The sequence below is a fragment of the Magnolia sinica genome, chromosome 15 (genome assembly GCF_029962835.1).
Source record: "Magnolia sinica isolate HGM2019 chromosome 15, MsV1, whole genome shotgun sequence".
In the NCBI taxonomy this organism is placed as follows: domain Eukaryota; kingdom Viridiplantae; phylum Streptophyta; class Magnoliopsida; order Magnoliales; family Magnoliaceae; genus Magnolia; species Magnolia sinica.
In genome coordinates, this window is record NC_080587.1 from 74,302,422 (window position 1) to 74,329,067 (window position 26,646).

Consider the following 26,646-nt stretch of genomic DNA (forward strand, 5'->3'; position numbering starts at 1 on the left):
TGGTATTGATGTTGCTCACCAGCTGTTTGATGAAATGACCCAACCAAGTGTCAGCTGGTGGCAAGGAAGGTATGTATGTGAAACAAATACCCCCATTTTCTTGATTTTGATGTTGCATACGAGATATTTGATGGAATACCTGTTAAAAATCGCTACTGCCATTTTACAAACAGTGAGAATTTGAGTTGCAGTCCATGTGTTTGTGAAAATGCCGCAAAGGCGAACTTGGCTCAATCTTGGCTCCAACTGGCCCAAGCTACTGACCGAACCGATCCGAGTTGAGCTGAGTTTGAGCTGGGGTCAGTAAGTGGTCGAGCCGAGTCGAGCTGCACCAAGCTCCACTCGGTTCGACTCGTGTACACCTCTAGTGATAACACTAGAGCATTTATCTGCATGATAACTAATTGATAATATGTAGAGGACATTTTTTGACGCAGATTGCATGATGAACCAACCACACCGGAGTTTGCTGCTGTAAGGACTCCGTGAGGCCCACCGTGATGTATGTGTTTTATCCACACCGTCCATCCCTTTTGGGAGCTCATTGTAGGGTATGAACCCATAACTTTTAAGCACATCGCAAGCTCAAGTAGACCGCAACATCGAAAACAGTGAGGATAATAATGTCTACGGTTTAAACTTTCTTAGGGTCCACTGATCATTGATAAATTTGTCATCTTACTCGTTGATGAGGTCTGTCGCAACCCAGATTTCAGGTACTTGGCGTATACTTCGGACTCGAGATTCACATCATGAGTTGTACACTTGTACACAAAGTGTACTTGAACTATTTAATATGCTTACACAACTTTGCCTGGCTAGCAACGTTATCATAAATCTGAGTATCATTCATACTCAACCACATCTCATGAATAAGAAATTGACTATCAATTCCAATTATCAGTTATTAACATAGTTGAGGACCATTCCATTTAAGGTCTTATGCAATAAAATAAATTTTGTCTAAAAAACTTGAAAGAAATAATTAATAATCCAATAACATCAAATGGAATTGAAATGATAACCATTGCTGGTCCAGGGTATGAACTTCTCCCTCTGTCAAGTAAGGTTACATGTTCCGTAAATCCATTTCTAACTCGATCACGTACTCATGTTCTTGAGCCACTGACTCACCTTCAATCACGTTTGTACAGTTTTATATCAATACATGATAAGTTGGTCAGGTCAATGAGAAGTCCCGACATGACTCTTCACATCAAATTAGAATAAAATAATAATAATCATATATAATAAAATTTCATAAAGAAAATGCAAATTAAAATAGAAAAACAATAATCAAATGGGAATCCATCTACTTGCTTGAGTTGGAAACCCGTCAACTCGCATCTGCCCCGTGGCAGGCTTCTACAATTTGGTAAGTATATGCAAGACTTGCAACTACTACTTGAGTAGGTTTACACTAGTATAATAGGCTTCTGGTAACGATTTTACCAGGTATATCATCTAGGGAGGTCCCCCAAGAATTCAATACATGTCGTGCATGCAAATGATGGATGTACAGGCATTTTAAGTAATCGTGAATGATATATCATATAATCATTTTCATTTTCAATTTTTAATCATTTTAGATTTCATATTAGCTAGTAACATCATCACGAACATCAATTTATAGTTATATTCATTCATCAAATCAAATCACTACTTACAATTATTCAGAAATCATATCATTGGCTATACTAGTATATTGAACAAACCACTTCATTAATAATACAACAATTAAAATTATACATTTAATCAAATACAATGAGAGATCATAATAACAATATTAAAACATGCATACAACACATAATCAATGAATATTTTTTAAATTAATGGAGGGGAAAAACATTAAGTTCACACGACTTGATGCCGTCGAGTTGATTATCCAAATTAATGGTTTGATTTGAATTAGAATTCCCTAAAATCACGTAAATAAAAACTACTTTTTAATCTAACTAGTTCACATGGTGAGGCAAACCTTCGAACGTTCTAAATCTACTTAAATAATAAAATATCTCATTTAAGTGAATTCATAAATTAAGAACCAATATTGTAAAATTAAGGTATTGAGATTTACAAGCCCAAACCCACTAAAAGTTTGGATTTTAGGCTAATAGGGTTCAACCCAAGTTGCACCCCTAGGCCAAACCAGTTTTTTTTAAGCTTAGACTTGGGTTTGCTGTGCGAGACCATGTCAGGTTGAGCCTAAGCCTGGCCCAAACACGGCCCATTGCGACCCTAATTGGGTTCAAAATAGATCACATCGGCTGCCAATTGAAAATTAGGTTGGTCGGATGATCCGACCCATCATGCATAAGTAGGCCTCTATTGGCCTATGTTTTCGTAGCCATCCATTTTCCAACAATGAATGGGATACCTAGGGTCTTCTTAGAAGAATAGTCTTTAGGTCCTGTTTGATTTTCCAAATTCGGTGTAAATGCCCGGAAATAACCAATTATTACAATTTCACCTGTTTGAGATTACGATGGTATTTTTGCCTTGAAAAACGGTTCAAAATGACTGACATAAATTTGTGGGCCCCATTGTCATGTATATGAGATATCCGCGTCGTCCATCCATTTTACCAAAACATTTTGACGCATGAGCCAAAGAATGAGGCAAATCTAACATTCAAGTGGCCCACACCAAAGTAAACAGTGGGCCCAAGAAGTTTTTAACAGCAAGTGTTCAAGTCCATTTTTACTATGGTGTGGTACACTTGAACTTTGAATCCACCTCATTTTTTAGCTCATGACCCAAATTCATTAGGCATGATAGATGAACGGTGTGGATAATCTACATACATCACAGTGGGCCCCACATGTATTTGGCAGCATCCTCAGTTTTAGAGTTAGAAAAGGTAAGAGTCAAATCAGTGCGGTAATTACACAGGCAAATAACTATTGCCCATTTCCCATGCATTTACCTTTACTCTAAAAGTAATCCACGACGGGCTGCAAGAACAAATGACTCAAATTGTTGATTAGGCCTATTTTCTCCTTAAATGATTTTGACCATCCATTCTATTGGCTGTTGATCAGATGGTTAGAATCTTTCAATCAGTGTGAATTGCATATGTTAACCCATCTCATAAGTGCCCTGATTGCACTGGATCACCTCAGATTGCTGCTCCCAGGTCTATACCGTAAGTGTGCTGTGTTCCTGATGATCTGAACCATTTGCTGATCCGGTGCAACTATGAACTAGTGAAACAAAAAATTCTGGCAGGTGGACAATCCAAATCATCTAAAAAATGCGGTACAAAAATGACTAAATTCTAGTCAACGATTTTTTGGACCACTTTTACATGGTTGTGGTTGTCCGGTCATCCTGATTTCATGGCTATGATCGAGATCTCTTTACTACCTTCTCTCCTCTTCGCTTTCTGTAGTATCGAATTGATGGGCTGTTAAGAAGTCAGAGCTCTGTTGCCACAGAGCGGACAGTCACTCTTCTTCTTTACTTAATCACAATCATTCTCATTTATTTTTATTTATTTATTTTTAAAGGAAATCATTCTCATAGTAAATAAATAAATAAATAACCCAAAAACTCGACTCAACACGATTTTTAGCCGGGTCAGATCAACTCGACCTGAAGACTAGAGTTGAATCAACTGTATATTTATTAATTAAATTAAGAAGTTTCTAGATTCATGATAGATATTTAGAATAGTACAGAGTAGGAAAAAAAGAGGATTATTGTAAAAAAGCATCTAGCAAGGTGGTAGTGGCATGCTGACATTGCCCATTAGGTCGAGAGTTCCTTGCCTTTCTTTCTTTCTTTCTTTTAAACAAAACATATCATACTTGAGAATGACTATAATTTGAATCTCGCCAGGTCAGATCAAGTCGACCAAGTTGGAGAGCCAACTCAATGAGTCATGTCGAGTCAGCTGAGTCCTGCATGCCAGCGAGTTTCTCAGTGTTGAGTTGACCCAACCGAGCATTCAGTCGAGTCCCGAGTTTTAGAGCTATAATCATTCTCTGCTTAGATAAATTTTTAGCATATGGATGCAAATTGGGAGTGTTCATAAGATATGTAATTTTTTTAATCCAAAAAATGATATCAGACATAAAATTTTAAAAAAATTAAAAAAAATCATCATTCTTTAGGACGGCACATCTTTTAGGCTGGCCACCATGAAAGAATACCATGACTGATTTTACAAAAAAAAAAAAAAAAAAGATAAGATAAGAAAAAAAAAAAAAGGAAAGAAAGAAGTTGGCATTGGGCAATTAACACGGAATTTCTATTAGCAGATAAACAAAAGATAAAGAACAAGCTTTCTTTAGGGCTCTATCATCATATTGTTCGAATAACCAAACAAAATATGAGTTCAGATCCGGTACCAGTTAATCAGAACAGATGCCTGGCGCATTTTGTAAGAAAGCTTTTATGTTGAAACTGTCGATTCCTGTCTTTATGATGACCCCCTGTTAACAGCAGATTACCCAGCTAGTCAACTAACTAAAATTCCATGAGACAAGCCAATGGGACTTGCATAAATGAGATGGAGAAAGGGACTTGCAACACGTGTTGATGTGGCAAACGTTTTGGAGATCCAAGCCATTCATCAGGTGGGGACCACTTTCTAACATGCATGGGCACAAAAGATCAATTCAAGCACAAATTAAGTGGGCCAAGCTTGCAGAAGAAAATGAAGGGTCACAATGATCTGCATGCAATTAACAATTGCTGCTCACCTGATAAGTGGAAAGGGCTGGTTTCTTAGCTAGGGTATGTTAGTTATGGGCCCCACATGACAAATGGCTTGATTTCAACCACAAGCATGCCAAACTGACATACTTGCCATCCCCAAAAATTCAGATAAAGAGCTCTCCATAGATCCTGCCATGCTGAAATTGTGTTCATGTAATTGTGTACAAGAGCCAAAGAAAGACCTTTTCTGTTACAATGGCTGTTATCAGCTTAGCGGGTGTAACATCAAAAGCTGGGTTCCAGACAGAGATCCCAGATGCAGCAACTTGCTCCCCAAGTCCCCCGCGAGAATGCAGCAGTTCCTTTGGTGATCTTTCCTCTATGACAATTTGATCCCCAGAGGAAAGAGATAAATCAATTGAAGTCACAGGTGCCGCCACATAAAATGGCACCCCATGATGTGATGCACAAAGAGCAAGGCTGTAGGTCCCAATCTTATTCGCAGTGTCACCTATTAAAAAAAAATTCAGACCACATTAATATCTAAAATCCATGGAACAATCAGAGTAGATATATTGAGTATTTCGGTTCTTTGGCAAATACCATTTGCAGCAACACGATCAGCTCCAACGATGACAGCATTAACACGTCCGGCTTTCATTAGTGCAGCTGCAGCAGAATCTGCTATCAGAGTTGCAGGTATCTTGTCATGAACCAATTCGAAGGCTGTGAGCCTTGACCCCTGCAGTTTCAAGGATTAATCAGAGACGATTGGGATTGCTTGCTTAGACACCAACTGGAATAGGGCAAAAAATGCCATAATGTCCTATTTAAAAGGCGCCGATTTCTATTCTAAAATCGCCTTTTGTTTGGGACACTCAGAAGCCTTGAGCGGAATGGACAAGGCACTCCAGCCAGCCTGAAATGGCAATTGAGTCTAATGCAATAACGAGCCGAATTGAGCATAATAGACATTTCAGCCAATGGCCATTTTGTTCAATGCAAATATAGTAACTTCCAAAGGCAAAGTTATTATTTGGTTATCAGGAATTGAAATCATAAGCAGAAAATGATCCCACTAGGAGACAATATCTATAGCTCTAATGTTGCAACTACATGGTTGAGCAATCTTCAATAGAAAGATAGTTGAAACCACACTGGTACATGACGGAAGTACTTGCCTGGTTAAATGGCCTTGTTTCTGTGCAGAAGGCCATTTCTAGAACTCCTTCAGCATGCAGACTACGGATGACACCAAGGGCAGTACCATATCCAGCTGTTGCAAGACTGCCATGGAAATCCAGGGAAGTATCAAGTATTAGTTCCCAAAACCAATCTGACATGAACTGAGTCAACTAGGATTTGATCATCGACCGGAACTGGGGAACTGGGTCAACTCCGATGAATCGATTCAGGTGCAGTGAAGGACATAACCAGTTGCCCCTCAGAACCAATATTTAAAATGCAACCCTACTAAGAGCCAGGAAGAAAACATTGGAGAGAAAAGCAAGACCTGCCAGTGTTGCAATGAGTTAGAACAGACAGCCTTTTAGAACCTTTTGACTGGCTTCGGATGCAGCTTGCTCCATGTGAACCAATTGCTTTGTTTGAAGTAACATCATCTTCAAGCATGGTTTCAGCAGCTTCTATATAGGCCTTGCAAAAGGAACATAGTTAGAGATGTAACATAAGCAAGTGAGACCATCCTCACTTCCATTGCTAAAGATGAAGAGGAAATATTTAACTCAATAGACCGGACAACAAAGAAGAGGGGTTCAGATTTTATAGCTTTCACTTGTATTATCTTATAACATCCAGGATGTCCACAGCCAAAACGTCCCACAAAAGATAGCAGCCGCCCCTTTTTAAGGCGAGATTATTCCCTGCAGATGCAGGCAATCAGCGACAAACCATGTGCATCGGGTAATGCATGGGGAGGGGAATCGAACTCCCGTCTGTGGGAAGCAAACCCACCACACTAGCCATTTGCCCAAATCCCAGGTGGGTAGTATAGCATTTCTTTTATTAATGAAATGAAAAGAACATGAGCACAACCACCAAAGCTAGCAAGCAGAACTCAGGGAGGCCAACAAAAGCAAGTGAACCTCTCGTCACTCAAAAATCTGGCTCTTCAAATTCTCCCTGAACACATTAAAGCATTTATCACTCACTAAAGAGATGGGACTTTGCAAAATTTGAGTTTTATGACACCGTATGCAATCAGATATTTGTTTATGAGAAACTTAGACATGACATCGCCAATTCAAAGCTGCATAGTTGCTTCCAAGTGTAGCATAGACACTCTTTGGCTGCAAAAACAGGCTTGAAGCACCACTGCCTCGTCAAGTGTCAACAGCATGTGTTTCTAAGGATGGCAATGGGCTGAGCAGCCCGCCCAACCCAGCTTTGGGCTGGGCTTGGACATACTACCTTGGCATGTGGGCTGGGCTTGGGCCTCACGCGCATGGCTCAATCAATTTTCTAGTTGGGCTTAGGCTTAAGTCATTTTAGCTCGACCCAGCCCAGCCTGACTTTATATGTACATGTGTTACTATACGTATGCAATTTGAATCCTCAATTAGGTAACACATCCATCTTAAACGTGGACTGTTGTTTGATTCCTGTAAAATGCCCATTTCTTTGTGCGCGTGTAGCCCACTTGATAAATGGATAGATTATGAACATGCAAGTGGGAAATAGGAATTTTATCAATTTTTGGGCTGGGCCAAGCACGGGCCCAACCAATTATTTTTCATGCTTGGGCTCAGGCCTTGGGTCTCAAGTGTGAGGCTGGGCTCAAGCCTAGCCTAGCACGGGCCATCGCCACCCCTATGTCCTTCCTAATATCAGAATTGACTTCAGTGTTAAAACATAATTTATCCCACAAGTTGAATCAAAGCTAGACTAGTCTATGTAGTAGAGGTGTACACGAGTCGAACCGAGTCGAGCTTGGCACAGCTCAACTTGACTCAGCCACTTGCTGACCCCAGCTCGAACTCAGCTCGGCTCGGTCCTCGAGCCTGACTGGCCAGCTCAGCTCCGTTCAGTAAGCAGCTCGGGCCAGTTCGAGCCGAGATCGAGCCAAGTTCGTCTGTGCAACATTTTCACAAACACATGATCTGCACTTTCTAAATCTCACTGTATATAAAACCGCAACAATGGTTTTACAGGCATTTTATCAAATACCTTGTAAACAACATAAAAATCAAGAAAAAAAAGGGTATTTCTTTCATATACGTACCTTCCTTGCCACCAGCCACACTTCATTGAGTCATTTCATCAAACACTCGGTGAGCAACAGCAATATCAAAGTAACCGAGTTACCGAACTGGTTCGATCTGAGTCGAGTCGAGCACGGGCAAGCTCGAACTCAGTTCGAAATTTTTTCGAGCTCAAAAAATCAGCTCGACTCGGCTCGAACTCAGTTTCGAACCAAGTCGAATCGAGCTTTTTCAAGTCGAGTCGAGCGAGCTAACCCAGCTAACTCTGCTCATGTACAGCCCTACCATGTAGTAAGAAAAATGAGTGTATTACAATGTTGTTGAATTATGCAAAGTGGATGATAGTAAATCCAGGACCTGATTCAACATCTCAAGTGAATGGTGAAGGTAAAATATATGAAATACAATGCTCAAAGTTTAACTATTGAAGCATAATGGGAATTTCCTACCTCAAAAACAGGTTTGGCTTCCACAGCAGTTGCAGCAGCCTTTGATACAACAAGTTCAAGTTTTGTTGCAGCATCTGAAAGGTTTACAGCAGTTGGTCGGCTGTAAAACCATTAACCAAGATAATCACTAGCTGCTTAATGATTAATGAGAAATACCACTAAAACACCTGTATGTCTCAATATCCCTATTCAAATCAGAATCAGTGACCAAGGTAAAATTAGGCTTAGCCCGAGAGGTACCTTGAAACAAGGTATTCCAGCTTCTTTACAAGGAAAGATGCTGCATCCCCAGATGTCCCGTTAAAAGATCCAATGTTGTACACTTCTACTGCTAGAGCAAGGGCCGCTGATATAGCAATTGCAGGTGCACCTCGGACCACCATATCCCTTATCGCATTCCTGCATCAACAAATACACCCAGACTTCAGAAATTGCTCAAGATTTCACAGGAAGAAGCTAATTAGCGGAGAAAAGAGTTTTAGATGCTTTCAGACTAACATTTCTTAAACCTTAACATGAGGACAACAAAAACCAAAATCTAGTGGAAAGCACAACTTGATAGTAAGTTCAATTTGCTCAAATCCAAGAGACGCATTTTACCGAGAGAGAGAGAGAGAGAGAGAGAGAGAGAGAGAGAGAGTAAAAAGAGACCATGGGTGTCATCAACTAGGAACACCAACAACCTCACTATAATAGAATATGAAGAACAGATGTTCAATGCACAAACAGAACCAATCACCTTAAGGAACTCATCTTTCAAAGACTTGATTCAACACACACATGTGCACAAACATACACACACCACACCGATCTCCTGCGAAACGGACCTTAGATAAGCATTTTACGGTCCATTGCATTGCCCGGCGTAGGTGGGCCCCACCATGATGTGCATGTGAACTCCATTTTGTACATCCAATGCAACAGCCCACGTTAGGCCAATGGCCCAAAAATCAGCCCCTATCCGTGATTCCGGTGAGCCACACGGGTGAAAACAGTGAAGGGTGACACCAACCCTCCAAACTGTTTCCCTTTGTGTGGCCCACCTGAATCACGGATAGGACTGATTTTGGGTCCCTGAGTCTAAAATTTAGTGTTTCGTGTAATGGATGTAGTGGATTTCATTTAATCACCACGGTTGGCCCTGAAAAATAAAATAAAAAATCAAGGGTGGACATCTCTCCTACCATTGTTTCCTTTAGTATGGCCCACACGTCCCTCTCCCAATTGTTTCCCTTTCGTATGGCCCGCCTGAATCACGTACCGGGCTGATTTTTAGGCCCTGTAGCTAAAATGAGAGAGGTGGGGGGAAAGGACACCACAGTGGGGCCCACTTAGCCAGCACACCCTAAGGCCATAAATAAGGTTTCCTCTGCACGACACAATAAGATGGATTGAAAGCAACAATATAGCTTCTGTCAACCAAGGTCAAGGTGAGTTGCACACAAGGGCTGCTTTTGGCACAAATATGAGCAGAAGATCCTTCTTCTATTTTAGGTGTGCACTTGTTATGATGGTGGTGGGGACTCAAGATTGTGTCTTAAGAGCACTGCCAAATCGAGCTATGGGCACAATCCCATACAGAAAAGGTACAATGGAGAAAAGATTTGGGAAGATAGCAAGTTAAAAATGGATAAACACATGCATATATTAAAAGGAAGAGAAAATGGCTAAATGCAAAATTTTAGGCAGAGCTTTCTAAAAGGTGAAACATAACATTGGTGAAGCCATTTGAGAAAGTAATTGAAATTAAAGTCAGACTTCAAAGAAAAGGTGCATTACCATCCATCCTTGACATCTCGAACATCCAAGTAGACAGTTTCAAGAGGAAGTCTTCTCTGTACAATAACATCATTGATTAGAACAATAAAACCAACAAATTTAGTGGCATACCAGAAAGAAAAACCTAACCTGCATACATAGTACGAGAGGAACATATGTAGACATTATAATCAATTGATTTCAAGTTTGCAAGTGAGATAAAACAGGGAAGCAGATTGTGTCCTGCCCCAGCCTGGACGGAATTGGTCCAGTCAGGGGCTCTGTGGGGCCCACCGTGATGTATGGGTTTTATCCACGCCATTCATCTATTTTTCTAGATCGTTTTAGGTTTAAGGGTATGATCATAAAAATGAGGCAGATCCTCAAGTGGACCACACAGTGGGGATTGAACGCTCACCGTTAAAAAATTCTTGGGGGCCACAAGTTTTGGATCAAGCTGAAATTTGTGCTTACCCTTCATCCAGGTCTATGTGACCTTATGAACAGGTTGGATGGAAAATAAACATCAAGGTGGGCCCTGATAAGGTTTCAACGGTGGGCGTCATTATCAACGCTACTTCCTGTGCTGTGGTCCACTTGCGCCTTGGATCTGCCTCATTTTTGGATTCAAACCTTAAAATGATCTGAAAAATGGATGAATGGCGTGGATAAAACACATAAATCACAATGGGCCCCACGGAGCCCCTGCCCAGACCGATTTCTGTCCAGGCGGGGGCAGTGATAGTCTGAGATAGTATTTTTGAGTCTTTGGATCATAGAGAAGTCAAATCAGAACAGTTACACCAGCTATGGTATTCAGCACATAAAGAGTTCAAGAAGCAACTATCTAAACTTACTTTTTATTTGCATGCGTCCATATTCCAGTTTGGTAATTGAAACAGTAAAGGTACTACTTCAATTCCCAAAAGGTAAAATGGAAGTATTCAAATCAAATCAGTATATATTTAGATATCAATTCCCAAAATGAAAATAAGAAAACGAACAAGCAATCGATTGAAAGTTTACCTGATCGAGTAGCCTAAGGGATCCCCGCTCGTAGCAGATAGATTGCAGAGAACTTCCACTTCCGTTTTGTCCTAGCGCCATGAAGGAAATCCTAGAACAAGATTCTGCTCGTGAAAACAACAAACATCAGATCACGAAGAGGAAATTCAAGAGAAATGAGAACTTTGGAAGACAACGAGCTTCCGATCATCGATCGGAGTTGAGAGAAAAAAACTGGAGAAGAAACGCTTGAGAAATCGAACCTTAAGTGGGACTGAAAGAGGGGAGAACAAACCCTAATTTGGTCTTTTGCTCTGTGAGAGTTCCTTCTGTCAGTAGAGCTTTGATTTCAAGCAGAGTGAGTTGGGAGATGAAAGGCTATTTATACGTTCGAATCGCGAAGAGACGAGAAGCCGCCTGTGGTGCCACGTGTCGCGCGCTTATTGGAGAATGAGTGAAGCCGAGCCGAGGGGAGAACTGAGAAGGAGCACTGAAAGGCTGAAAGAGAGATCGTTTTGCCTCTGTCGCGCCTAATGATGCAGAGTTTATCGCTACCCACTGCGGCCCAAACGCCGAGATGGTCTGATGATTTGAACCGTTCACATTATATTTACTAGCTTGATTAAGCCATATTCCTATAATCATCGTATTAAATTTTGATTTTTGTTATTAATTATGAGCCATTGAAAATATTCTTTTTATTATTCTAAATTCATAAACGGATGGTGATGGTCACAGTCTTCCGTTTAATGTAATTTTGTTGGAGTAGACCGTGGCATAGCATCCACAACATTGACGGTTCAGATCATCTGAACACTCCTCATGCGGGCCCCACTGAGCGCCTACACACGCTGAAAACTGAGTTGCGACAGCCCGACAGATGCAAAAGGAACTCGTGATCAATGCCAGGGGATTCGAACGATCGGGATCTACAGAGGCGATTCCCGTCGCATGTGATGACGTAGAAAATTCGCATCAATCTGGACCACTCATCAGGTTTTCATAATTGTGATTTGTCTAGATCTAAATGATAAGAAGGCCCACTAATTAAAATGTTGAAAAATATAAGGTGAATGTAGATATCATCCATCAAACCGTCCATTCGGATTAAAAAATAGTGACCCATATTTTGAATGGATCAGCCTAATTTTATGTTCTAGATGCGATCGTGGTCTTCTAATATGGATGGACGTTCCAGATCTGTTACATTTATCTCAAGTTGGCACGTTTCGAAAGAATCTGATCCTCTATATCTCTTCGCGCCAACAGAAGTGGATGGTTATTAAAGTGTCTCGGTTCATGCCTCGATGCTCCAGCTCGATCTCGGGAAGGGTTTTTTATCATATGGCCTCGTATTGCGATTGGTCGTAGCACTAGCCCATATGATAAGACTTGAGGCTTTACAGCCCCTTTGTGATTTTTTTGGAAGGTAAAATTGGGACGCGGATTTCCTGCGAAAGCCATTCGCAGGAAGTTCCTGCGCTGGGAACCAGGTGGGACCTATTGTAATTTTTATGAGAAATCTTCACCTTCCATCCATTTTGTGAGTTAATTTAAGGACATGATGTGAAAAACGAACCATGTCCAAAGCTCAAGTGGGACGTACTAAAGGATAATGTGGTTAGGGAAAGTCCTACCGTTGAAACCTACCTGGTTCGACAGTGATGCTTACATGCCACCCATATCGTTAGTAACTTCATTCCTACTGGGATGAACTGAAGTCACAAATATTAGCATGATTCAAAACACTTGTGGCCCACAAATATTTCAATTGTGGATGTTCAATTATCACGTTTTCAGCTCACTTGAACTTTGGAAATGGTTCATTTTTGACATCATGTCCTAAAATAGACTTACAAAATGGATAGACGGGGAGGATTTCACGCAAACATCACAGTGGGCCCCACCTAAGTTCCCAGCACAGGAACTTACTGTAGAAGTCTTTCACAGGAAATCCGCGTCCAATTAAAAATAAAAGGTCATTGTAACTCGAGCTTCACTAAAAACTAAAATTGAGCCCTCCATTTGTATTTTAATTAAACCAACACAAACTCACAATAAGGTTTTTTTATTTTAAGTTCTTCATGACCAATAATTATATTAGCGTTGTATGTTAATTCTAAATTATTTTTTGTGTAGTTCACATATGATGAGTTTTACTTTCAAACTTGAACTTAATGACATAAAATTAAAACCTTTTACATGTGGATAGATTGGAATTACTTCACAATAACTCAGTGGATTTCACATAAAATGTGAATGGGTTTAAAACATGGAGCCCTGCTGTACAAGGATCATTAGACAATTTTCATTTCGTTTTTTAATTGAGGATGGTGTTTTTTTGTTCTCTTTATTAAACGAAGTTTGTGAAAGGAAATAAGACGTGAAAAAATACTATACTTGATGATTGTTTATAATAAAATGATATTATAATCAATGAATTTTGTAATAGAAAAATGTTGTGATGCATTAATTTTGTAATGAATGTTGAAAGGAATGAATATTATAATGGACGACTATTGTAATAGATGATTTTTTGTAATGAAAGTATTCAAAGATGAAAGTATGTGTGTAATTGATATATATTGTATGGTAGATCATCAATATTTACTGTGAATTATTAATATTTACCGTACATTATTAATATTTTCACAGTGGATCGTCAATATTCACTAGAATGCTAATATTAAAAGTAGATAGTTGATATTCACTGCAAACCGTTGATATTAAGAGTGGACCGCTAATATTTCCATTGTGGATCGCATATAATCATTAGGGGCTATTGATTTGACAAAAACGGCTATAACTCTCTCATTATGTATCCAATTTAGGTGATTTTGTGCTCGTTGAAAAGTTAATTTGATGAACTTTCAAATGGCTTCAAAATCATCTCATTTTACATCATTTGATTGCCTAAAAGTGAGTCCAAATTTCATCAAGATCACTGTGAATCGCTGATATTCACTATGGGTCATTGATCTAATGAAAATGGCCATAACTCCCTCATTACATGTTCGACTGGGTGATCTTATACTCATTGAAAAAGGTAATTTGATTAAATTTTAAATGAATTTTAATTTGGACACCATTTGATTGCCCAAAAGTAAGCCCAAAATTCACCAAGATCACTGTGGATCGTTGATATTCATTATGGGTCATTGATCTGACGAAAGCGATCATAACTCCCTTGTTATATGTGGGTAATCTTATGCTTATTTAAAAGATAATTTAATGAACTTTTAAATGGATATATAATTATCTAATTTGGAAACCATGTGGTTGCCTAAAAGTGAGCCCAAAGTTCTTCATTCAATATGGGTCGTTGATATTCACTAGGACCCACTTTTGGACAGTCAAATGGGTGTCCAAATAATATTATTCCAAATTCATTTGACATCTCATCAAATTATATTTCAATGAGTATAAGATTACCAAAATCATATATGTAACGAAGAAGTTATAGCCGTTTTCATTAGATTGATGGGCCACAGTGAATATCTATAATTCACAATGATCCTAATAAACTTTAGCTTACTTATGGGCAATAAAATTATGTCCAAATGAGATCATTCTAAAGCTATTTGAAAGTTTTTCAAATTACGTTTCCAATTAATATAAGATCACCAAAATCGAATATATAACGATGGAGTTATGGTCATTTTCGTCATATCAATGACCCACAGTGAATATTAGCGGTCCACAGTGGAAATATCAGTGGTCAACTCTTAATATTAGTAGCTCACAGTGAATGTCAGTACTTCACAATGAATATCGACGATCTATACTAAATATAAGTGATCCATAGTAAAAATATCAGTAATCCACAATGAATATAGGCGATCCAAAGTACATATCGATGATCCACCATACGACAATCATCCATTACAATATACTTCCACTATATTTCTTTTCACAAGCTCATGCTATCCATACTAAATAAAAAAACAACTATAAAAGAAACTAAGAAAGAAATAATAAAGGAAGAATGAAGAAGGGAGCAAAAAAACACATCCTCCCCTCCTGTGAAAAAAAAAATCAATAAATGAAGATGGAAACGACCAAATGACCTTTGTGTAGAAGGGCCTCACGTCTTGAACATATCCACATCTTTTGTGAGGCCTATTGAGTTATCTTCAAGCAAATTAATCACATCCACATGTAAGGAGTTTTAATTTCATATCATCATCCCGTCCTCATAAAATTGAATATATTGGATTCCAATTCTATCTTCTTTGTCTGCTTTTGTAATCCAATTTGGAAGCCACTCTTGTTAACTATCAACGAAGATGGACATTGATCTCCCACACCTTCGACCCTATATTTAAAAATCTTCGTTAAGTGTAAAATTCTCTATTTGTCTCTAATTTTAACATGTAGGTGGTGGATTAAGAATAGTGAATTTATAAGAGAGGAGAGAGATTAGCTCAACCCATCACAACTACTCATTCGCAAGGCACTATATAATTACCTCATGTATGCTCTAACATGGAAATAGATTCAATGCCTTTTTGGAGAGAAATAATAGATTCAACATCTATTTTGGGAGAAATGAATGTCTTCAATTTTGTAAGAAAACCGTGGAAATGGAAATGAGTTTCCAATGCTACTTTTTCTTCTTCTTTTCTTTCTTTCTTTCTTTTTTTTTTTTTACCCAGCAAAAGTGGGTTTTCCACACAAACCAATTTCATTTCCAAGGTTTCCCACATTCCCAAAACACCCCTAAATCCAATTTGGAGCTCTCTGGAGTTGAACACCAATGGATATTACAGCTTGGTCATTTCCACCATTATGGACGAACACTTGCAATTCAACCTAAATGGATGCGCCCAGTCTCTCTTACAACATTAGATCCAACACAACAATTTTCATTTTTGAAGAAGAACAGTCTCCCTTGATGTATTGTATTGTTTCTTCGCATTCAATAATAGTTTCCCTTGCAGTAATCAAGATTCTGATAAAATCAATCACTAACATACACTTCATGATGGATAAACAGTTTTAATGAAACCTTCCATTCTAATCACTGGATAATTTCCAAACAGCAACATCGATTTAAAATAAAAGAAAAGAACTCGAAATGGTATTTGAACAAAATAAAAGTCGTCACGGTTCCGAGAAAAAATGGAACTCTGCAGTTTATATTCATATGCAACAAGAAAAGAAAAGAAAAGAAAAGAAAAATATTGGACAGATTCGTGGCTGAAAATCAAGACATGAAGTTAGCAGACCAAATGTTACAAGATAAGTTAAAAAAGAAGAAGAAGAAGAAGAATCTGAGTCTGACAACGAATTCTATCAATTCCTCATGCAAAACTCAGCGAAAATTGAATTTATACACCAAGAATGCTGCTGCTGCAGTAGATTTGAATGGACAATGCTAATCAATGGAATAGGCTAATCACTAGAAATACAAGCCAAATGACCAAGACAGTCCTAGTATGGAAGTTTCAGATGGTGGGCCATCGCCACAAGGCCCCGTTCCCTGCTGAATTCTCATCATTTCTGCAAGACAGAAGCATGGCCGTGCCTATATCTGTGCATAAAGGAGTTCATTCCATGTATCCGGAATGCCGGGCAGGCACCAATGCAAACAATCTTGCATCTCTTGCGTGCCTTTTAAGCTGTACTTTGATATATGGCCCTCATCTCTCAGCTGTGAGATTGCAGTTATGTCTAAAATCTTAACTCTGGAGCCATTAACAGCACCCCCGATAACTGGGTCACTAGATTCATCTTGCGAAACCTCGCTCCCTCCAGCCAATGGGATTGTGTTATCACAGCTCCCACCAGTATTCCAATCCCCATTGATGAAATGCCGAGGCGCCATTGTCCTGAAGAAGGCTTTGAGCTTTGGGTGCTGCAGAAGTTGTGAATCCAACCACTTCACGATGCTATTAACAGTAAAATTCTTGGCGTTTCCGATATCAGCAAGGGCCCGGTTGTCGTTTGGCCGTCCATCGACGTACATGACCCACCGGTTTCCATTAATCTTCCCACGGTTCCAGTGGTGGCCCGTGTTGAGAACCAAGACATCAAACCTGGGAAGGTAGCGGATCAGGAATGTTGCCGGGCGGTCGAGGTGCATGGCATACTCAGTTTTTGGATTGGTGATGTTGAGAGCCTCCAATTCACAGAGGCTTGCTGACCAGTAATAGAGAATGGTGGTGTTGGTGCTTGGGAACCTGTAGGCCCAGCCATCAGGGCGTATAGCACCGCGGGGTTTGGCAAGGCCATATTCCTTTCCGACATTTTCCACATCAGGGATCTCTTTCCCTCCTGTGACCATACACATCAGAGATTGGAACTGCTGCCTCCCCAAGGAGTCTCCTACAAGAGCAATCGTCTTGTCTCGCATCCTGAAATCAGTTATAACTGTCAGTACCAAACAATGTCACAAAATGTATCAAGAACAATGCAAAAACTGAAACCAACTGTCAAAAAGAATATCCAATGATGGCCAGATCAATTTTCAGGTTGGGCTTTTGCTCAAGCCATTTTAGCCCGACCAGGCCCGGGTCGACATGACTTCATATGTAAATTGTATTATGTCCTACAAATATAAATCCTTAGTTAGGCAACCCATCCATCTTGAAAGTAGATCACTGGTTTCATTCCTCTAAAATATCTATCTCTGTGCATTTGTGACCTACTTGATCGGCGGATAGATTGAGAATATGGATTTTTATCAATTTTCAGCAGCTCTTTCTGGGCTTGAGCTTGGGCTGTGGTCAGGCCTTAAGGTCTTAAGCCATTGCCACTCCTACCAATGCTCGATCGAAAGAAAAAGCGGTTTCATGGCCTGAGCAAGACACTGCTTGATGTGCCATTGAAGATTTCCTCCTCCATTTGGCTTATGAATTAACAAAAAATAAGAATAAAGTGAGGGAAACAGAACATGCCTTCTCAAGAATTTTGATCCTTCAAATTCCGGCACCATGCACTTCTCCGGCTGCCATCGGTAACCCTCATAAGAAAAATCTTTACGTTGAGTCATTCTACATGCCCACATCCCAGATAACCATTGCTTACAACCAAAACCAGAATACAATGGCCGCCGGCTGTCAGCAACCCATTTACCCTTTGCATAGTTACATCCTGTCAGCAATAATTAATCAAAAGTCATTAGATAAGAAACTTCTGATAAATCACCATGGGATGAATAAAACATCTATGGTTTATGACAAATGCAACACATTAGAACATTTAGATAATCCAATCCATTGATCTAGACTGTTCATTATGACCAAGCATATTTCAAGGCTACCATGCAAACAAGGTACTTATCTGACAAGCACTAACCATTTGATCAACGGCCTTCAATATAGACAGTCATGATAAACAAAAATAAGTCCAATCAACAATTTGATCAAGGTACATAACGGTAATGGCAGGAACGGGTACGCATTATGGAAAAATGCCCCCAAAACAGTCCGTTACAGGGCCGATACATGTTTTTTTTTTTCCATTAAAAAAGAAGAAGAAGAAGAAGATACCTTGAATTTTATCCATCTATTTTTTAGGGGCCATCATGGATTACTTGTGATATTCTAAAGAATCATTTTTGTTAGGCAAACATAACATTGCCATCCATGGCTTGGAAAAACAATGGCTATAGAAAATACGGCAAAGTCAAGAACAGATTGGATCATCCGATCAGCACTTTTTGCATGGTAGTCTATAGAATGTGTTTTGAGAAAATAGGCGATGATGAAGTTTAAGAAACTCACATCTCATTGATACATTCAGGCAGAATCCTAATCACAACAGATTCTAAGGCTGTGTTTGGGCATACAAGTGAAATTGTGGGACTTTCAAGGGTGCACATCGATGTACCACCAACATTAAGCAGGCTTCCATTGTTGCAAAAAATATTGATTTTTAATAAAATATATTTTAATAATACAATAATATATAATATATAAAAAGTTGTTTGGAAAAACACCGTTTTGTGGGTTTTTGGGAATAGTCTCACATTGGAAAAAGAGGAGAAGAAAAAATGGTTTATATGAGAATGGTAGAGTATTATAATATTTACCCACATGGTCCAAAGGAGAATGGACTTGCGTAGCGCGCGCGCTCATGCTCGGGCACCGTCTCGGACTCGGTCTCGATCACGAGCTCAGTGCGAGGGCATGGGCATGGGCATGTGAGGCGGTGTGGCTGTAGAGGCGCTAGTGGCTGTAATTGCTGTATGGCTAGCTCAACAGCTAGCTGCTATCTCACAACAGTCAGCATGCAGCAGATTAATGGCCATGCACAACAGTAAAAAACGGCCATAAAATGGCTAGTTTTCCAACAGCCAGAAATGGCTTAATGGAATTTATGTCTCTCGACCATAACCCCCTAGCCACCATAGCCTATAAAAGGAGGGTCTGGATGGGTTTCCAAACCATCTCTCAACCCACTCCAGCAAACCCATACGAATTGAGACAGTCATCACTCATCTCCTATACTCTAGTGATTCCAGCAAGACAGCAAGGATTGAACCTTTGCTTGAAGAACAGACCAACGGTGTGGTCTAGAACGGTTCAACTGAACCAGTGGCTGAAAAATTTACCAGTGTAGCGATCTTCTAAAATCACATATTCTCTTCTCTTTTCTTTTTTGGGATTTTTTCTATATTGTAATTCTGCCAGATAGTGTGTACAAGAGTTCCATTTGGTGGGCCTTCGTGTTTGCTAAACACAGACTCACACCAGGCTCGTCGTATCCTAGAAGCGATTTGCCTGTAACCTATCAGCATACTCAATCCATTTGAGTAGGGGCAAATAACGCTTTAAGGACAGCGTTTCAGACGTGCTTTAGCCTGTCCTTATTCAAGCTAATTTTATTTTTCGGTTTCCATATTATACAGAAATTATATTAATCTGTATAATTTTCAACATCCATTTCCTGCTTTCTCCACCCAAAATCACTGGAAATGTATGTGAACCTGAAAATTCCAGATGCCAACCAAGGCAAGCTTTTGGAAACAATTATGACCAATTCACAGAATTGCAAATGGTTGCTAACAAACAAACATAGAATGAGAGTATAGTGAAAACCCAAATAAGGTAAGAGATTCGACCTTTCGTCTCCACAGGAGATGTTGGCAGACCCTCATCAATTCTTGTTTCGGGGGATCTTGTGTCTGAGGAAACTGTTGGCGGAACATCAAAACCTTGTCCTGCCTGGTCGGTTCTTATTTCTCTTGCCTCGGATTCATCAGAGAATTCTTCCTCCATGGATGCCTTATTTTTAGTAGACATCAAGTCAGCTGCTGGGGCATGTATTTGAATTTCTGCACCACCTCACGAAAAAAAATCCAAATGATAAAGATGGATAAAAAAAAGTTCTATCATTAATTGAAAACGACCATTTTAAGGAACTCATAGGATATGAGGTTAAGGAAAAGGAACCTGGAGAAAGGATCTCGAACTGATTCTCCAATATAAGATTATTAACAAAAGGAGTCCACTCCCATGCCAAAAGAAGAATGGTTGTGCAAGTGAGAGCGACGATAGTAAACGAAAGTCGTTTACCTCTCAATACATAGACACTTCCTCCTTTCATCATTGTAAATACACCCAAATATCTGATCTCCTTGGGTCCTTCCTAACCTGAATTCACAAGAATTCCATCGTCATTTTAGAAACATGGTTTTCTTCAGTTTTTTTCTGTGCAAAATGTGCAGATGGTTGACTCTAAAGAAATAATTTTCAAGGTAATCCAATCTGTAAAAGCAACATTGTTCTTCATAATGGAAACCACTCTATTTTAATTAGTTGCCTAATCTAGGTCATTTCACTTTTAGATTTTAGACCAAACTGGAGAGAGAGCAATTAGAGAAAAACATATTTATGATTCAGTGATGTTTACAATGGATTTTTACGTCAACTTCACATAAAAAATTTAAAAAAAATGGAAATTTCATGGCGAAGGAGGCGTTCAATTGCAAGGTGGCCTGAGTGCTATTAGATTTTTAAGTCAAAAATGGATATTTTTGAATGATTCAGTAGAATGCAATCATGTATTTCAGTTTTGAAATATTGCAATGTCATATACTATTAAAATTTATTTTCTGGAGTTGTAAGATCCAGGTCCTTGAATAGTGCAGACTTATCGACCATCAAAATTGGAGTGGAGTTCTTTGTTAATTGGGTCAGTAGATCTGTGATGGTGTAGGGTGACTCTTCTAATCCAACTGCTTGGGTGTTGGCAAATACTTGGGAGCTTGTGTTTGTTGCCAATAACATAAGGTTGCCGACTCCCTCGCTAAGAAGGGGGGCCTTTAGAGCTTCCATGTGCATAGGGTACTCTTCTCCATTGACTTGATGGATTGTATCTTTTCATTCTTGGGGTTTTTCAATAGCATCTGTCGTTATCAATAAAAAAATTAAAATAAAAAACATCTCCAATTTCCCTTCAAGTTGCAGCATGATTATGAGGATGGTGAAAGAAAATGAAAAGACTCCATTGTGAGGTGCCTACAAACTCTAGTAGATTCCTTGAAATCAACAACTTTAGTGGAAGCTCAAGTGGGAAATATAGGGCCTTTCATAGTTGGGATGTCATCATGGATGACAATGTGGAAGATCTTCTTCCTTTGTCAAGTTCAATTGATCCCAAAGATTGAAATGAAATGAAAGCAAGAGCACCTCAAGAGGGGCTAAGATCTTTTTTGTGGTCTATACAAAATGGAGAGACTCACTAAGGGCCCATTTGGATCGTAAGTTGCTTAAGATAAGTTACTTATGCCACAAGTAGCTTATCTTAGTTTCTACTTGTTAAGAAGATAGTTATGTTTGATAAACAACATACTTATCAGCTTCTCCTCTCTTTGGTCTCTCCTATGCCTCTCTTCAGCAACTTATGAAAACTAGAAAAGCTAACAAAAATTAACTGAAGTGATTAAGTACTTTTAAGTGAAAAAGACACTTATAACTAATCATAAACCAAACTTATATGAAATAAGTTACTTATTTATTGCTGCAAGTAGAAAAGGTAATTTATTTGGTTGTACTGGTATCCAAATGGGCCCTAAGAATGAAAAAAGGGCTTATATCTTCATTACTTAGTTGGCTTTCTGACACTGATTTGTTGGGGTACGGCATAGATGATGACAGCTTAGTTACTCAGTTTCTAATCATTACAATTATCTGAAGAAAGCTTTCAATGCTGATAGTTGGGGTTCGAACCCTTGCAACCGACTGTGTGGAAAAACATGGAGTCTTGTGCATGACAAGACCATGGACTCACGATAACCTAACCTATCGTGGGTAGATCTCACTTCCTTGATTGGCCATGCTAGTGAAATGTTGTATTTTAAAATAATTTTATTTCGAAATTTAAAGTTTTCCCCCTATGTTTCTTTTTTGAAAGTGTTTTTGTTTTTAGTGTAGTCCTCTTGTCCCACATCGAAAAGAACCAAATAAATCTCATGTCTATATGAGATGTGATTTGTATATAGCTTGAGCCGCCAAGGAGGAATAGCCATTTGGGTTAGACCATCTCTTTACATCGATGCGCGCCAAGCCAAGTCAACCCGAGCGATGTGACGTGTGCGTGCGTGTGCACCACACCGGGCCGGGTCTGGGTCTATGTATGGGTCTGGGTTTGGGTCTATGTGTGGATGACTTTTTTTCTTCACTCCACAAGTATACTCGCACCTATCAGTTTTGCGTGAATTTCGAACCATGGACGCACCTAACCCATTTAAAATGGTGCTTAAGTACCTAATCATAATCTATATATAGACCTACTTCTTTTCCAAAAAAAAAAAATTTAATTCAAACCAATAATTTCACTCTGTTTTTCAAAAATTTGTCTATAGTTCAATGTTGTTTTGCCAACCAAGTTCGTTGCCGAATCAACTCACTTCAGTTAAGTTCTGCATGCTGGTTTGATCCCATGTATAACAAGTGCACCGTTGGAATTGGGTCATAGTCATTGTATCCTGGAGGCCAACTATCCAAGATTCCTGTTGCACTTGGGATGCTGTCCAAGTACGGAAAATTTGGTTTGACTCGGTCATGCCATGATTCAAACAAATAAGTCATCTTTTTTTTAAACTTTATTTTATTATCTAATTTTCTTTTATCGAATATTATCTACTATTTTTAACGCATTATTTTCAACATGAAACTATCATGATTACATTGTTTATTTTGAATAACCTTTAGGTAAATGAGAAATCTTTCCCAAGCTAGAGAAGATTTCAATCCTCTTAGATGGAATATGATTTGCAGCCCCTTGAATAAAGCCAATCAAGGTTTTTTAAAATGTTTTTCATGGGCACTTCTCAACCAACAGATCACAGGGCAAGACTACAATGTGCTTTTGCCGACAGCTTACAATGCATGCCAATCCAAACTGTCAAAATTGTAGGCCCCTTTTTGGATAGCATCCTCAAAAATTGAGACAAATTTGAGGAAGCAGATTGGATGTTGACCCCAACACCACCAATATCCTTGCTGACCGAACTCTGTGGAGCCCACCATTATCAATGTGTTTTATCCACGCCGCCCATCCGTTTTGCCAGATCTTTTTAGGGTATGAATCCAAAATTGAAGCATATCCAAAGGTTAAGTGGACCACTCCACATGAAACAGTAGAGATTGAGCGCCTATCGTTGCAAACTTCTTAAGGGCCACATAAGTTTTGGATCAAACTGGTATTTGTCTTTGACCTTCATCCAAATCTGTGTGACCTCATGAGTAAGTTGGATAGCAAGATAAACATCACGGTGGACCCTGTGAAAGTTTCAACGGTGGATGTCACTATCCCCTCTGTTTCTTGTGGTGTGGTCCACTCAAGCTTTGGAAATGCTTCAATTTTGGCCTAATGCCCTAAAATGAGCTGATAAAATGGATGGACAACATGGATGAAACACATACATCACGGTGGGCCCCACAGATCCAGGTCGCCAGGGATATGAGTGGTGTTGGGGTCACCACCCAATCTGCTTCTGAATTTGATAACCTGATTTGATGCCCCCAATCCAACGGTTAGGATCATCCGTTCGGTACAAGTTTCAATCTATCATCCACCCACAGTAGGGTCCATGATCAGGACGGGCCCACATTACCGTGCATTTGTCTCTAACCCCCATATCTCATCACAACCACCTGCACGACCACTTTCATTTTTTCCATTTCCTTATCACCTCCATCCAACTCTAACCATTGCCAGAGCATTGAAGAAACTACAAATCAATATAATTATTAAAAAAAAAAAAAAAACTCGAAACGCAACCGCAGAAAATACATAGAAAGCAAATGCACTTTCTTACCGCAGTAGAGCGGGTCGTCTATGAAATCTAAACACAGGAGCATTTTACTTTCTTCTCCGATTCAAGAAATACAAGAACGAATACGATCAATCGAAATGTTTTGAAAATCTAACAGAATAGAAATTTAAACAACAACGAATCGAAAGCACGCCTAGGCGATCTTGAAAATTACACAAAGAAAATAATAATAACAATAGAGGCTTCCATAGAGAGAGAGAGAGATTTACCTGCATTTGCACTTGAAAAAAGATCGAAATTTCTAGAGAAAACTGACACAGATCTTTGAAATTCCTTCGGACATGTAGAGAGAGATTGTAGAATTTCGAAGGAAATGCAAGGATAGAGATATTTGCAATTTCTTCCGCGATGTAGAGAGAGAGAGAGATTGAAATTTCTTCGGAAATGTAAGGGGGGAGAGAGAGAGAGGTTGAAATTTCTGCGGAAATGTAAGGAGAGAGATCTTTGAAAATCCACCGAAAAGAGCTCCGGCGAATAGAAGGGAGGTTGGAAATGATTCCGGATCCTCTGCTTGCCGCAAGCAGGAAAATCAACGACAGTGATGACGTGGACCAATAACGACGCAGGATGATCTGTATTCGAAATGAATTAAATGATTGAGAGAGAGAGATAGAGAGAGAGAGTACGGAGCTACGATACCCGAGCAATGCTACGTACCTTCTACACGTGGGGCCCACCTATGGTCCAGACGGACCACTGGATAGTACGTATACACCGTCGATTGCGCTTACCCGGTATGGCCCTTGTCGGATGATCGCAGCTGTTCAAATAAGAACCTGAAAATTGGACGGTGAGAACTTTTTATTTAACGGTCAGTTCTTATTCTATCTCATCATGTTGACCTACATAGATTACTCATATCCAACGGTCATTAGTGATAATAGATGTGTCCACGTGTAAGTAACTTGTACTGTAATAAAATAGGAAGCATTCGTACCGGATCGTCTTCTAAAATCGGTAAATAATGTGCACGCGCTTCATGTCGGTAGATCCCTGGATCCACAAACGACAGAGGTGGGTGGATCTCTGATTTTGGGGCCACTTTGATGCATTTTCCTTAAATCCACTCCGTCCGTCCGTTTTTAAAGATCATTTTACGTGTTTTTATAAAATTAAAGAAAATATTTTTTTGGGTTTCTTCTTCCAAGACTATTTTAGGTTGCCAACGTGTTGGATGGAAAATAAACATTTCAGTGGCCTGTGACGCTTTTACCTGTGAATATTCAATTACCAGTGGTCACTTTGTTGCAGTACCTATAAGATTTGAATCTATTTTATTTATTTGAACAATTGCCTAAAATAAGCTGTCAAAGCTGAATTGACAGCATGGAAGCAAGACAATACACCGAGATGAGCTCTACCGCAGGATGTTTATTGAATATTAATTAAAATAATACTCGATTATAGCATTAAAAAGGTGTTGGCCTAATTATCTGCCGTCACTATTGCTCATTATTGCTTTAGCCACAATTATTATTTCGTTGCATTTCGAACTATGAAAATACATCTCGATTAGGGCGTGTTTGGACGGGCACCTTTCGTTGGACTAGCCCGTATTAAGTTGGATTGGGTACTCGAATCCCACAGCGTCTGAGCAATTGTTTGTTTGGACGGGCGTTGGATTTGTTGCTGGATGAAAATCTATTGGATTGTGAAGGATTTGGACACGGGATTGTGGGGGTTTTTTGGGCATACGGTGCAATCCTGTAGGATTCAATGCTGAATAGGGGTTTTTTTGAAAACCATGATGTATGTGTTTCATCCTTTCCGTTCATCCATTTTTACGGATCATTTTATGGCTTGATCCAAAAAATGAGAGGTATATGCATTTCAGTTGAACCACACCACATGAAAACAATATTGATTTGACATCCATCATTCAAATCCTTTTAAGGCCCACTGTACTGTTTTTTTGACATCCAATAGGTTGATTAGGTCGTACAGCCCTAGATGAAGGGAAAAAACAAAAATGAGCTTGATCCAAAACTTTTATGGCCCCAAATTGTTTTTTCGAAGTTTACGCTCATTCAATAATGATTCCTGTAATGTGGTCCATTTAAGATTGGGATATAACTTATTTTTGTTGTCAGATCATAGAATGATCTGTTAAATTAGATGGACGGCATGAATGAGATACATACATTGTGGTGGGTCCCATGGAGCACCAACCAGCAGCCCGTCCAAACACCATCACTGTATGCATTCTGGATTGCCATCCGCCCATCCAAACACGCCATACCTCGGCCGCTGGATCCAGCAATCC

The 26,646-nt window shown here is 39.4% G+C and overlaps 2 protein-coding genes across 7 annotated transcripts; both read right to left on the reverse strand.

Annotated features, from left to right (window-relative positions):
* Positions 1–4,230: 4,230 nt before the first annotated feature.
* On the reverse strand, positions 4,231–11,549 carry LOC131227111 (methylthioribose-1-phosphate isomerase). Of its 3 annotated transcripts, none has more exons than XM_058222824.1 (10): positions 11,391–11,549; positions 11,117–11,220; positions 10,112–10,167; positions 8,573–8,731; positions 8,333–8,432; positions 6,176–6,318; positions 5,844–5,949; positions 5,266–5,404; positions 4,905–5,173; positions 4,231–4,436 (listed from the first exon to the last, which is right to left on the reverse strand). In XM_058222824.1, exons 2-10 carry the CDS (start codon positions 11,195–11,197, stop codon positions 4,356–4,358), a joined length of 1,134 nt encoding a protein of 377 aa, XP_058078807.1. In that variant the 5' UTR covers positions 11,198–11,220; positions 11,391–11,549; the 3' UTR covers positions 4,231–4,355. The 3 variants fall into 3 exon arrangements, with proteins under 3 accessions (XP_058078807.1, XP_058078809.1, XP_058078808.1); XM_058222826.1 differs by having other exon boundaries at positions 11,117–11,225; positions 11,390–11,546; XM_058222825.1 differs by having other exon boundaries at positions 11,359–11,546.
* A 4,716-nt stretch (positions 11,550–16,265) lies between these two features.
* On the reverse strand, positions 16,266–24,886 carry LOC131227503 (protein trichome birefringence-like 16). Of its 4 annotated transcripts, none has more exons than XM_058223288.1 (5): positions 24,593–24,886; positions 20,494–20,694; positions 20,163–20,384; positions 17,995–18,190; positions 16,266–17,451 (listed from the first exon to the last, which is right to left on the reverse strand). In XM_058223288.1, the coding sequence occupies exons 2-5, from the start codon at positions 20,648–20,650 to the stop codon at positions 16,623–16,625; spliced, it is 1,404 nt and encodes a 467-aa protein (XP_058079271.1). In that variant the 5' UTR covers positions 20,651–20,694; positions 24,593–24,886; the 3' UTR covers positions 16,266–16,622. The 4 variants fall into 4 exon arrangements, with proteins under 4 accessions (XP_058079271.1, XP_058079272.1, XP_058079273.1 ...); XM_058223289.1 differs by having other exon boundaries at positions 20,163–20,375; positions 24,593–24,885; XM_058223290.1 differs by having other exon boundaries at positions 20,163–20,375; positions 20,617–20,694; positions 24,593–24,883.
* Between the last annotated feature and the right edge of the window lie 1,760 nt (positions 24,887–26,646).

Bases quoted from the DNA above. Each gene is read 5' to 3' on its own strand.
- LOC131227503 (XM_058223288.1), bottom strand. From the start codon at position 20,650: ATGATGAAAGGAGGAAGTGTCTATGTATTGAGAGGTAAACGACTTTCG. The intron at 18,191-20,162 runs GTCGAATCTCTT...TATTGCTGACAG, and splicing joins ATCTCCTGTGGAGACGAAAG to GATGTAACTATGCAAAGGGT. The intron at 17,452-17,994 runs GCATGTTCTGTT...AACTGATTTCAG, and splicing joins GGATCAAAATTCTTGAGAAG to GATGCGAGACAAGACGATTG.
- LOC131227111 (XM_058222824.1), bottom strand. From the start codon at position 11,197: ATGGCGCTAGGACAAAACGGAAGTGGAAGTTCTCTGCAATCTATCTGC. The intron at 10,168-11,116 runs GTAAACTTTCAA...GTTATTGTACAG, and splicing joins CCCTTAGGCTACTCGATCAG to AGAAGACTTCCTCTTGAAAC. The intron at 8,732-10,111 runs GTAATGCACCTT...TTGTTGATGCAG, and splicing joins CGAGATGTCAAGGATGGATG to GAATGCGATAAGGGATATGG.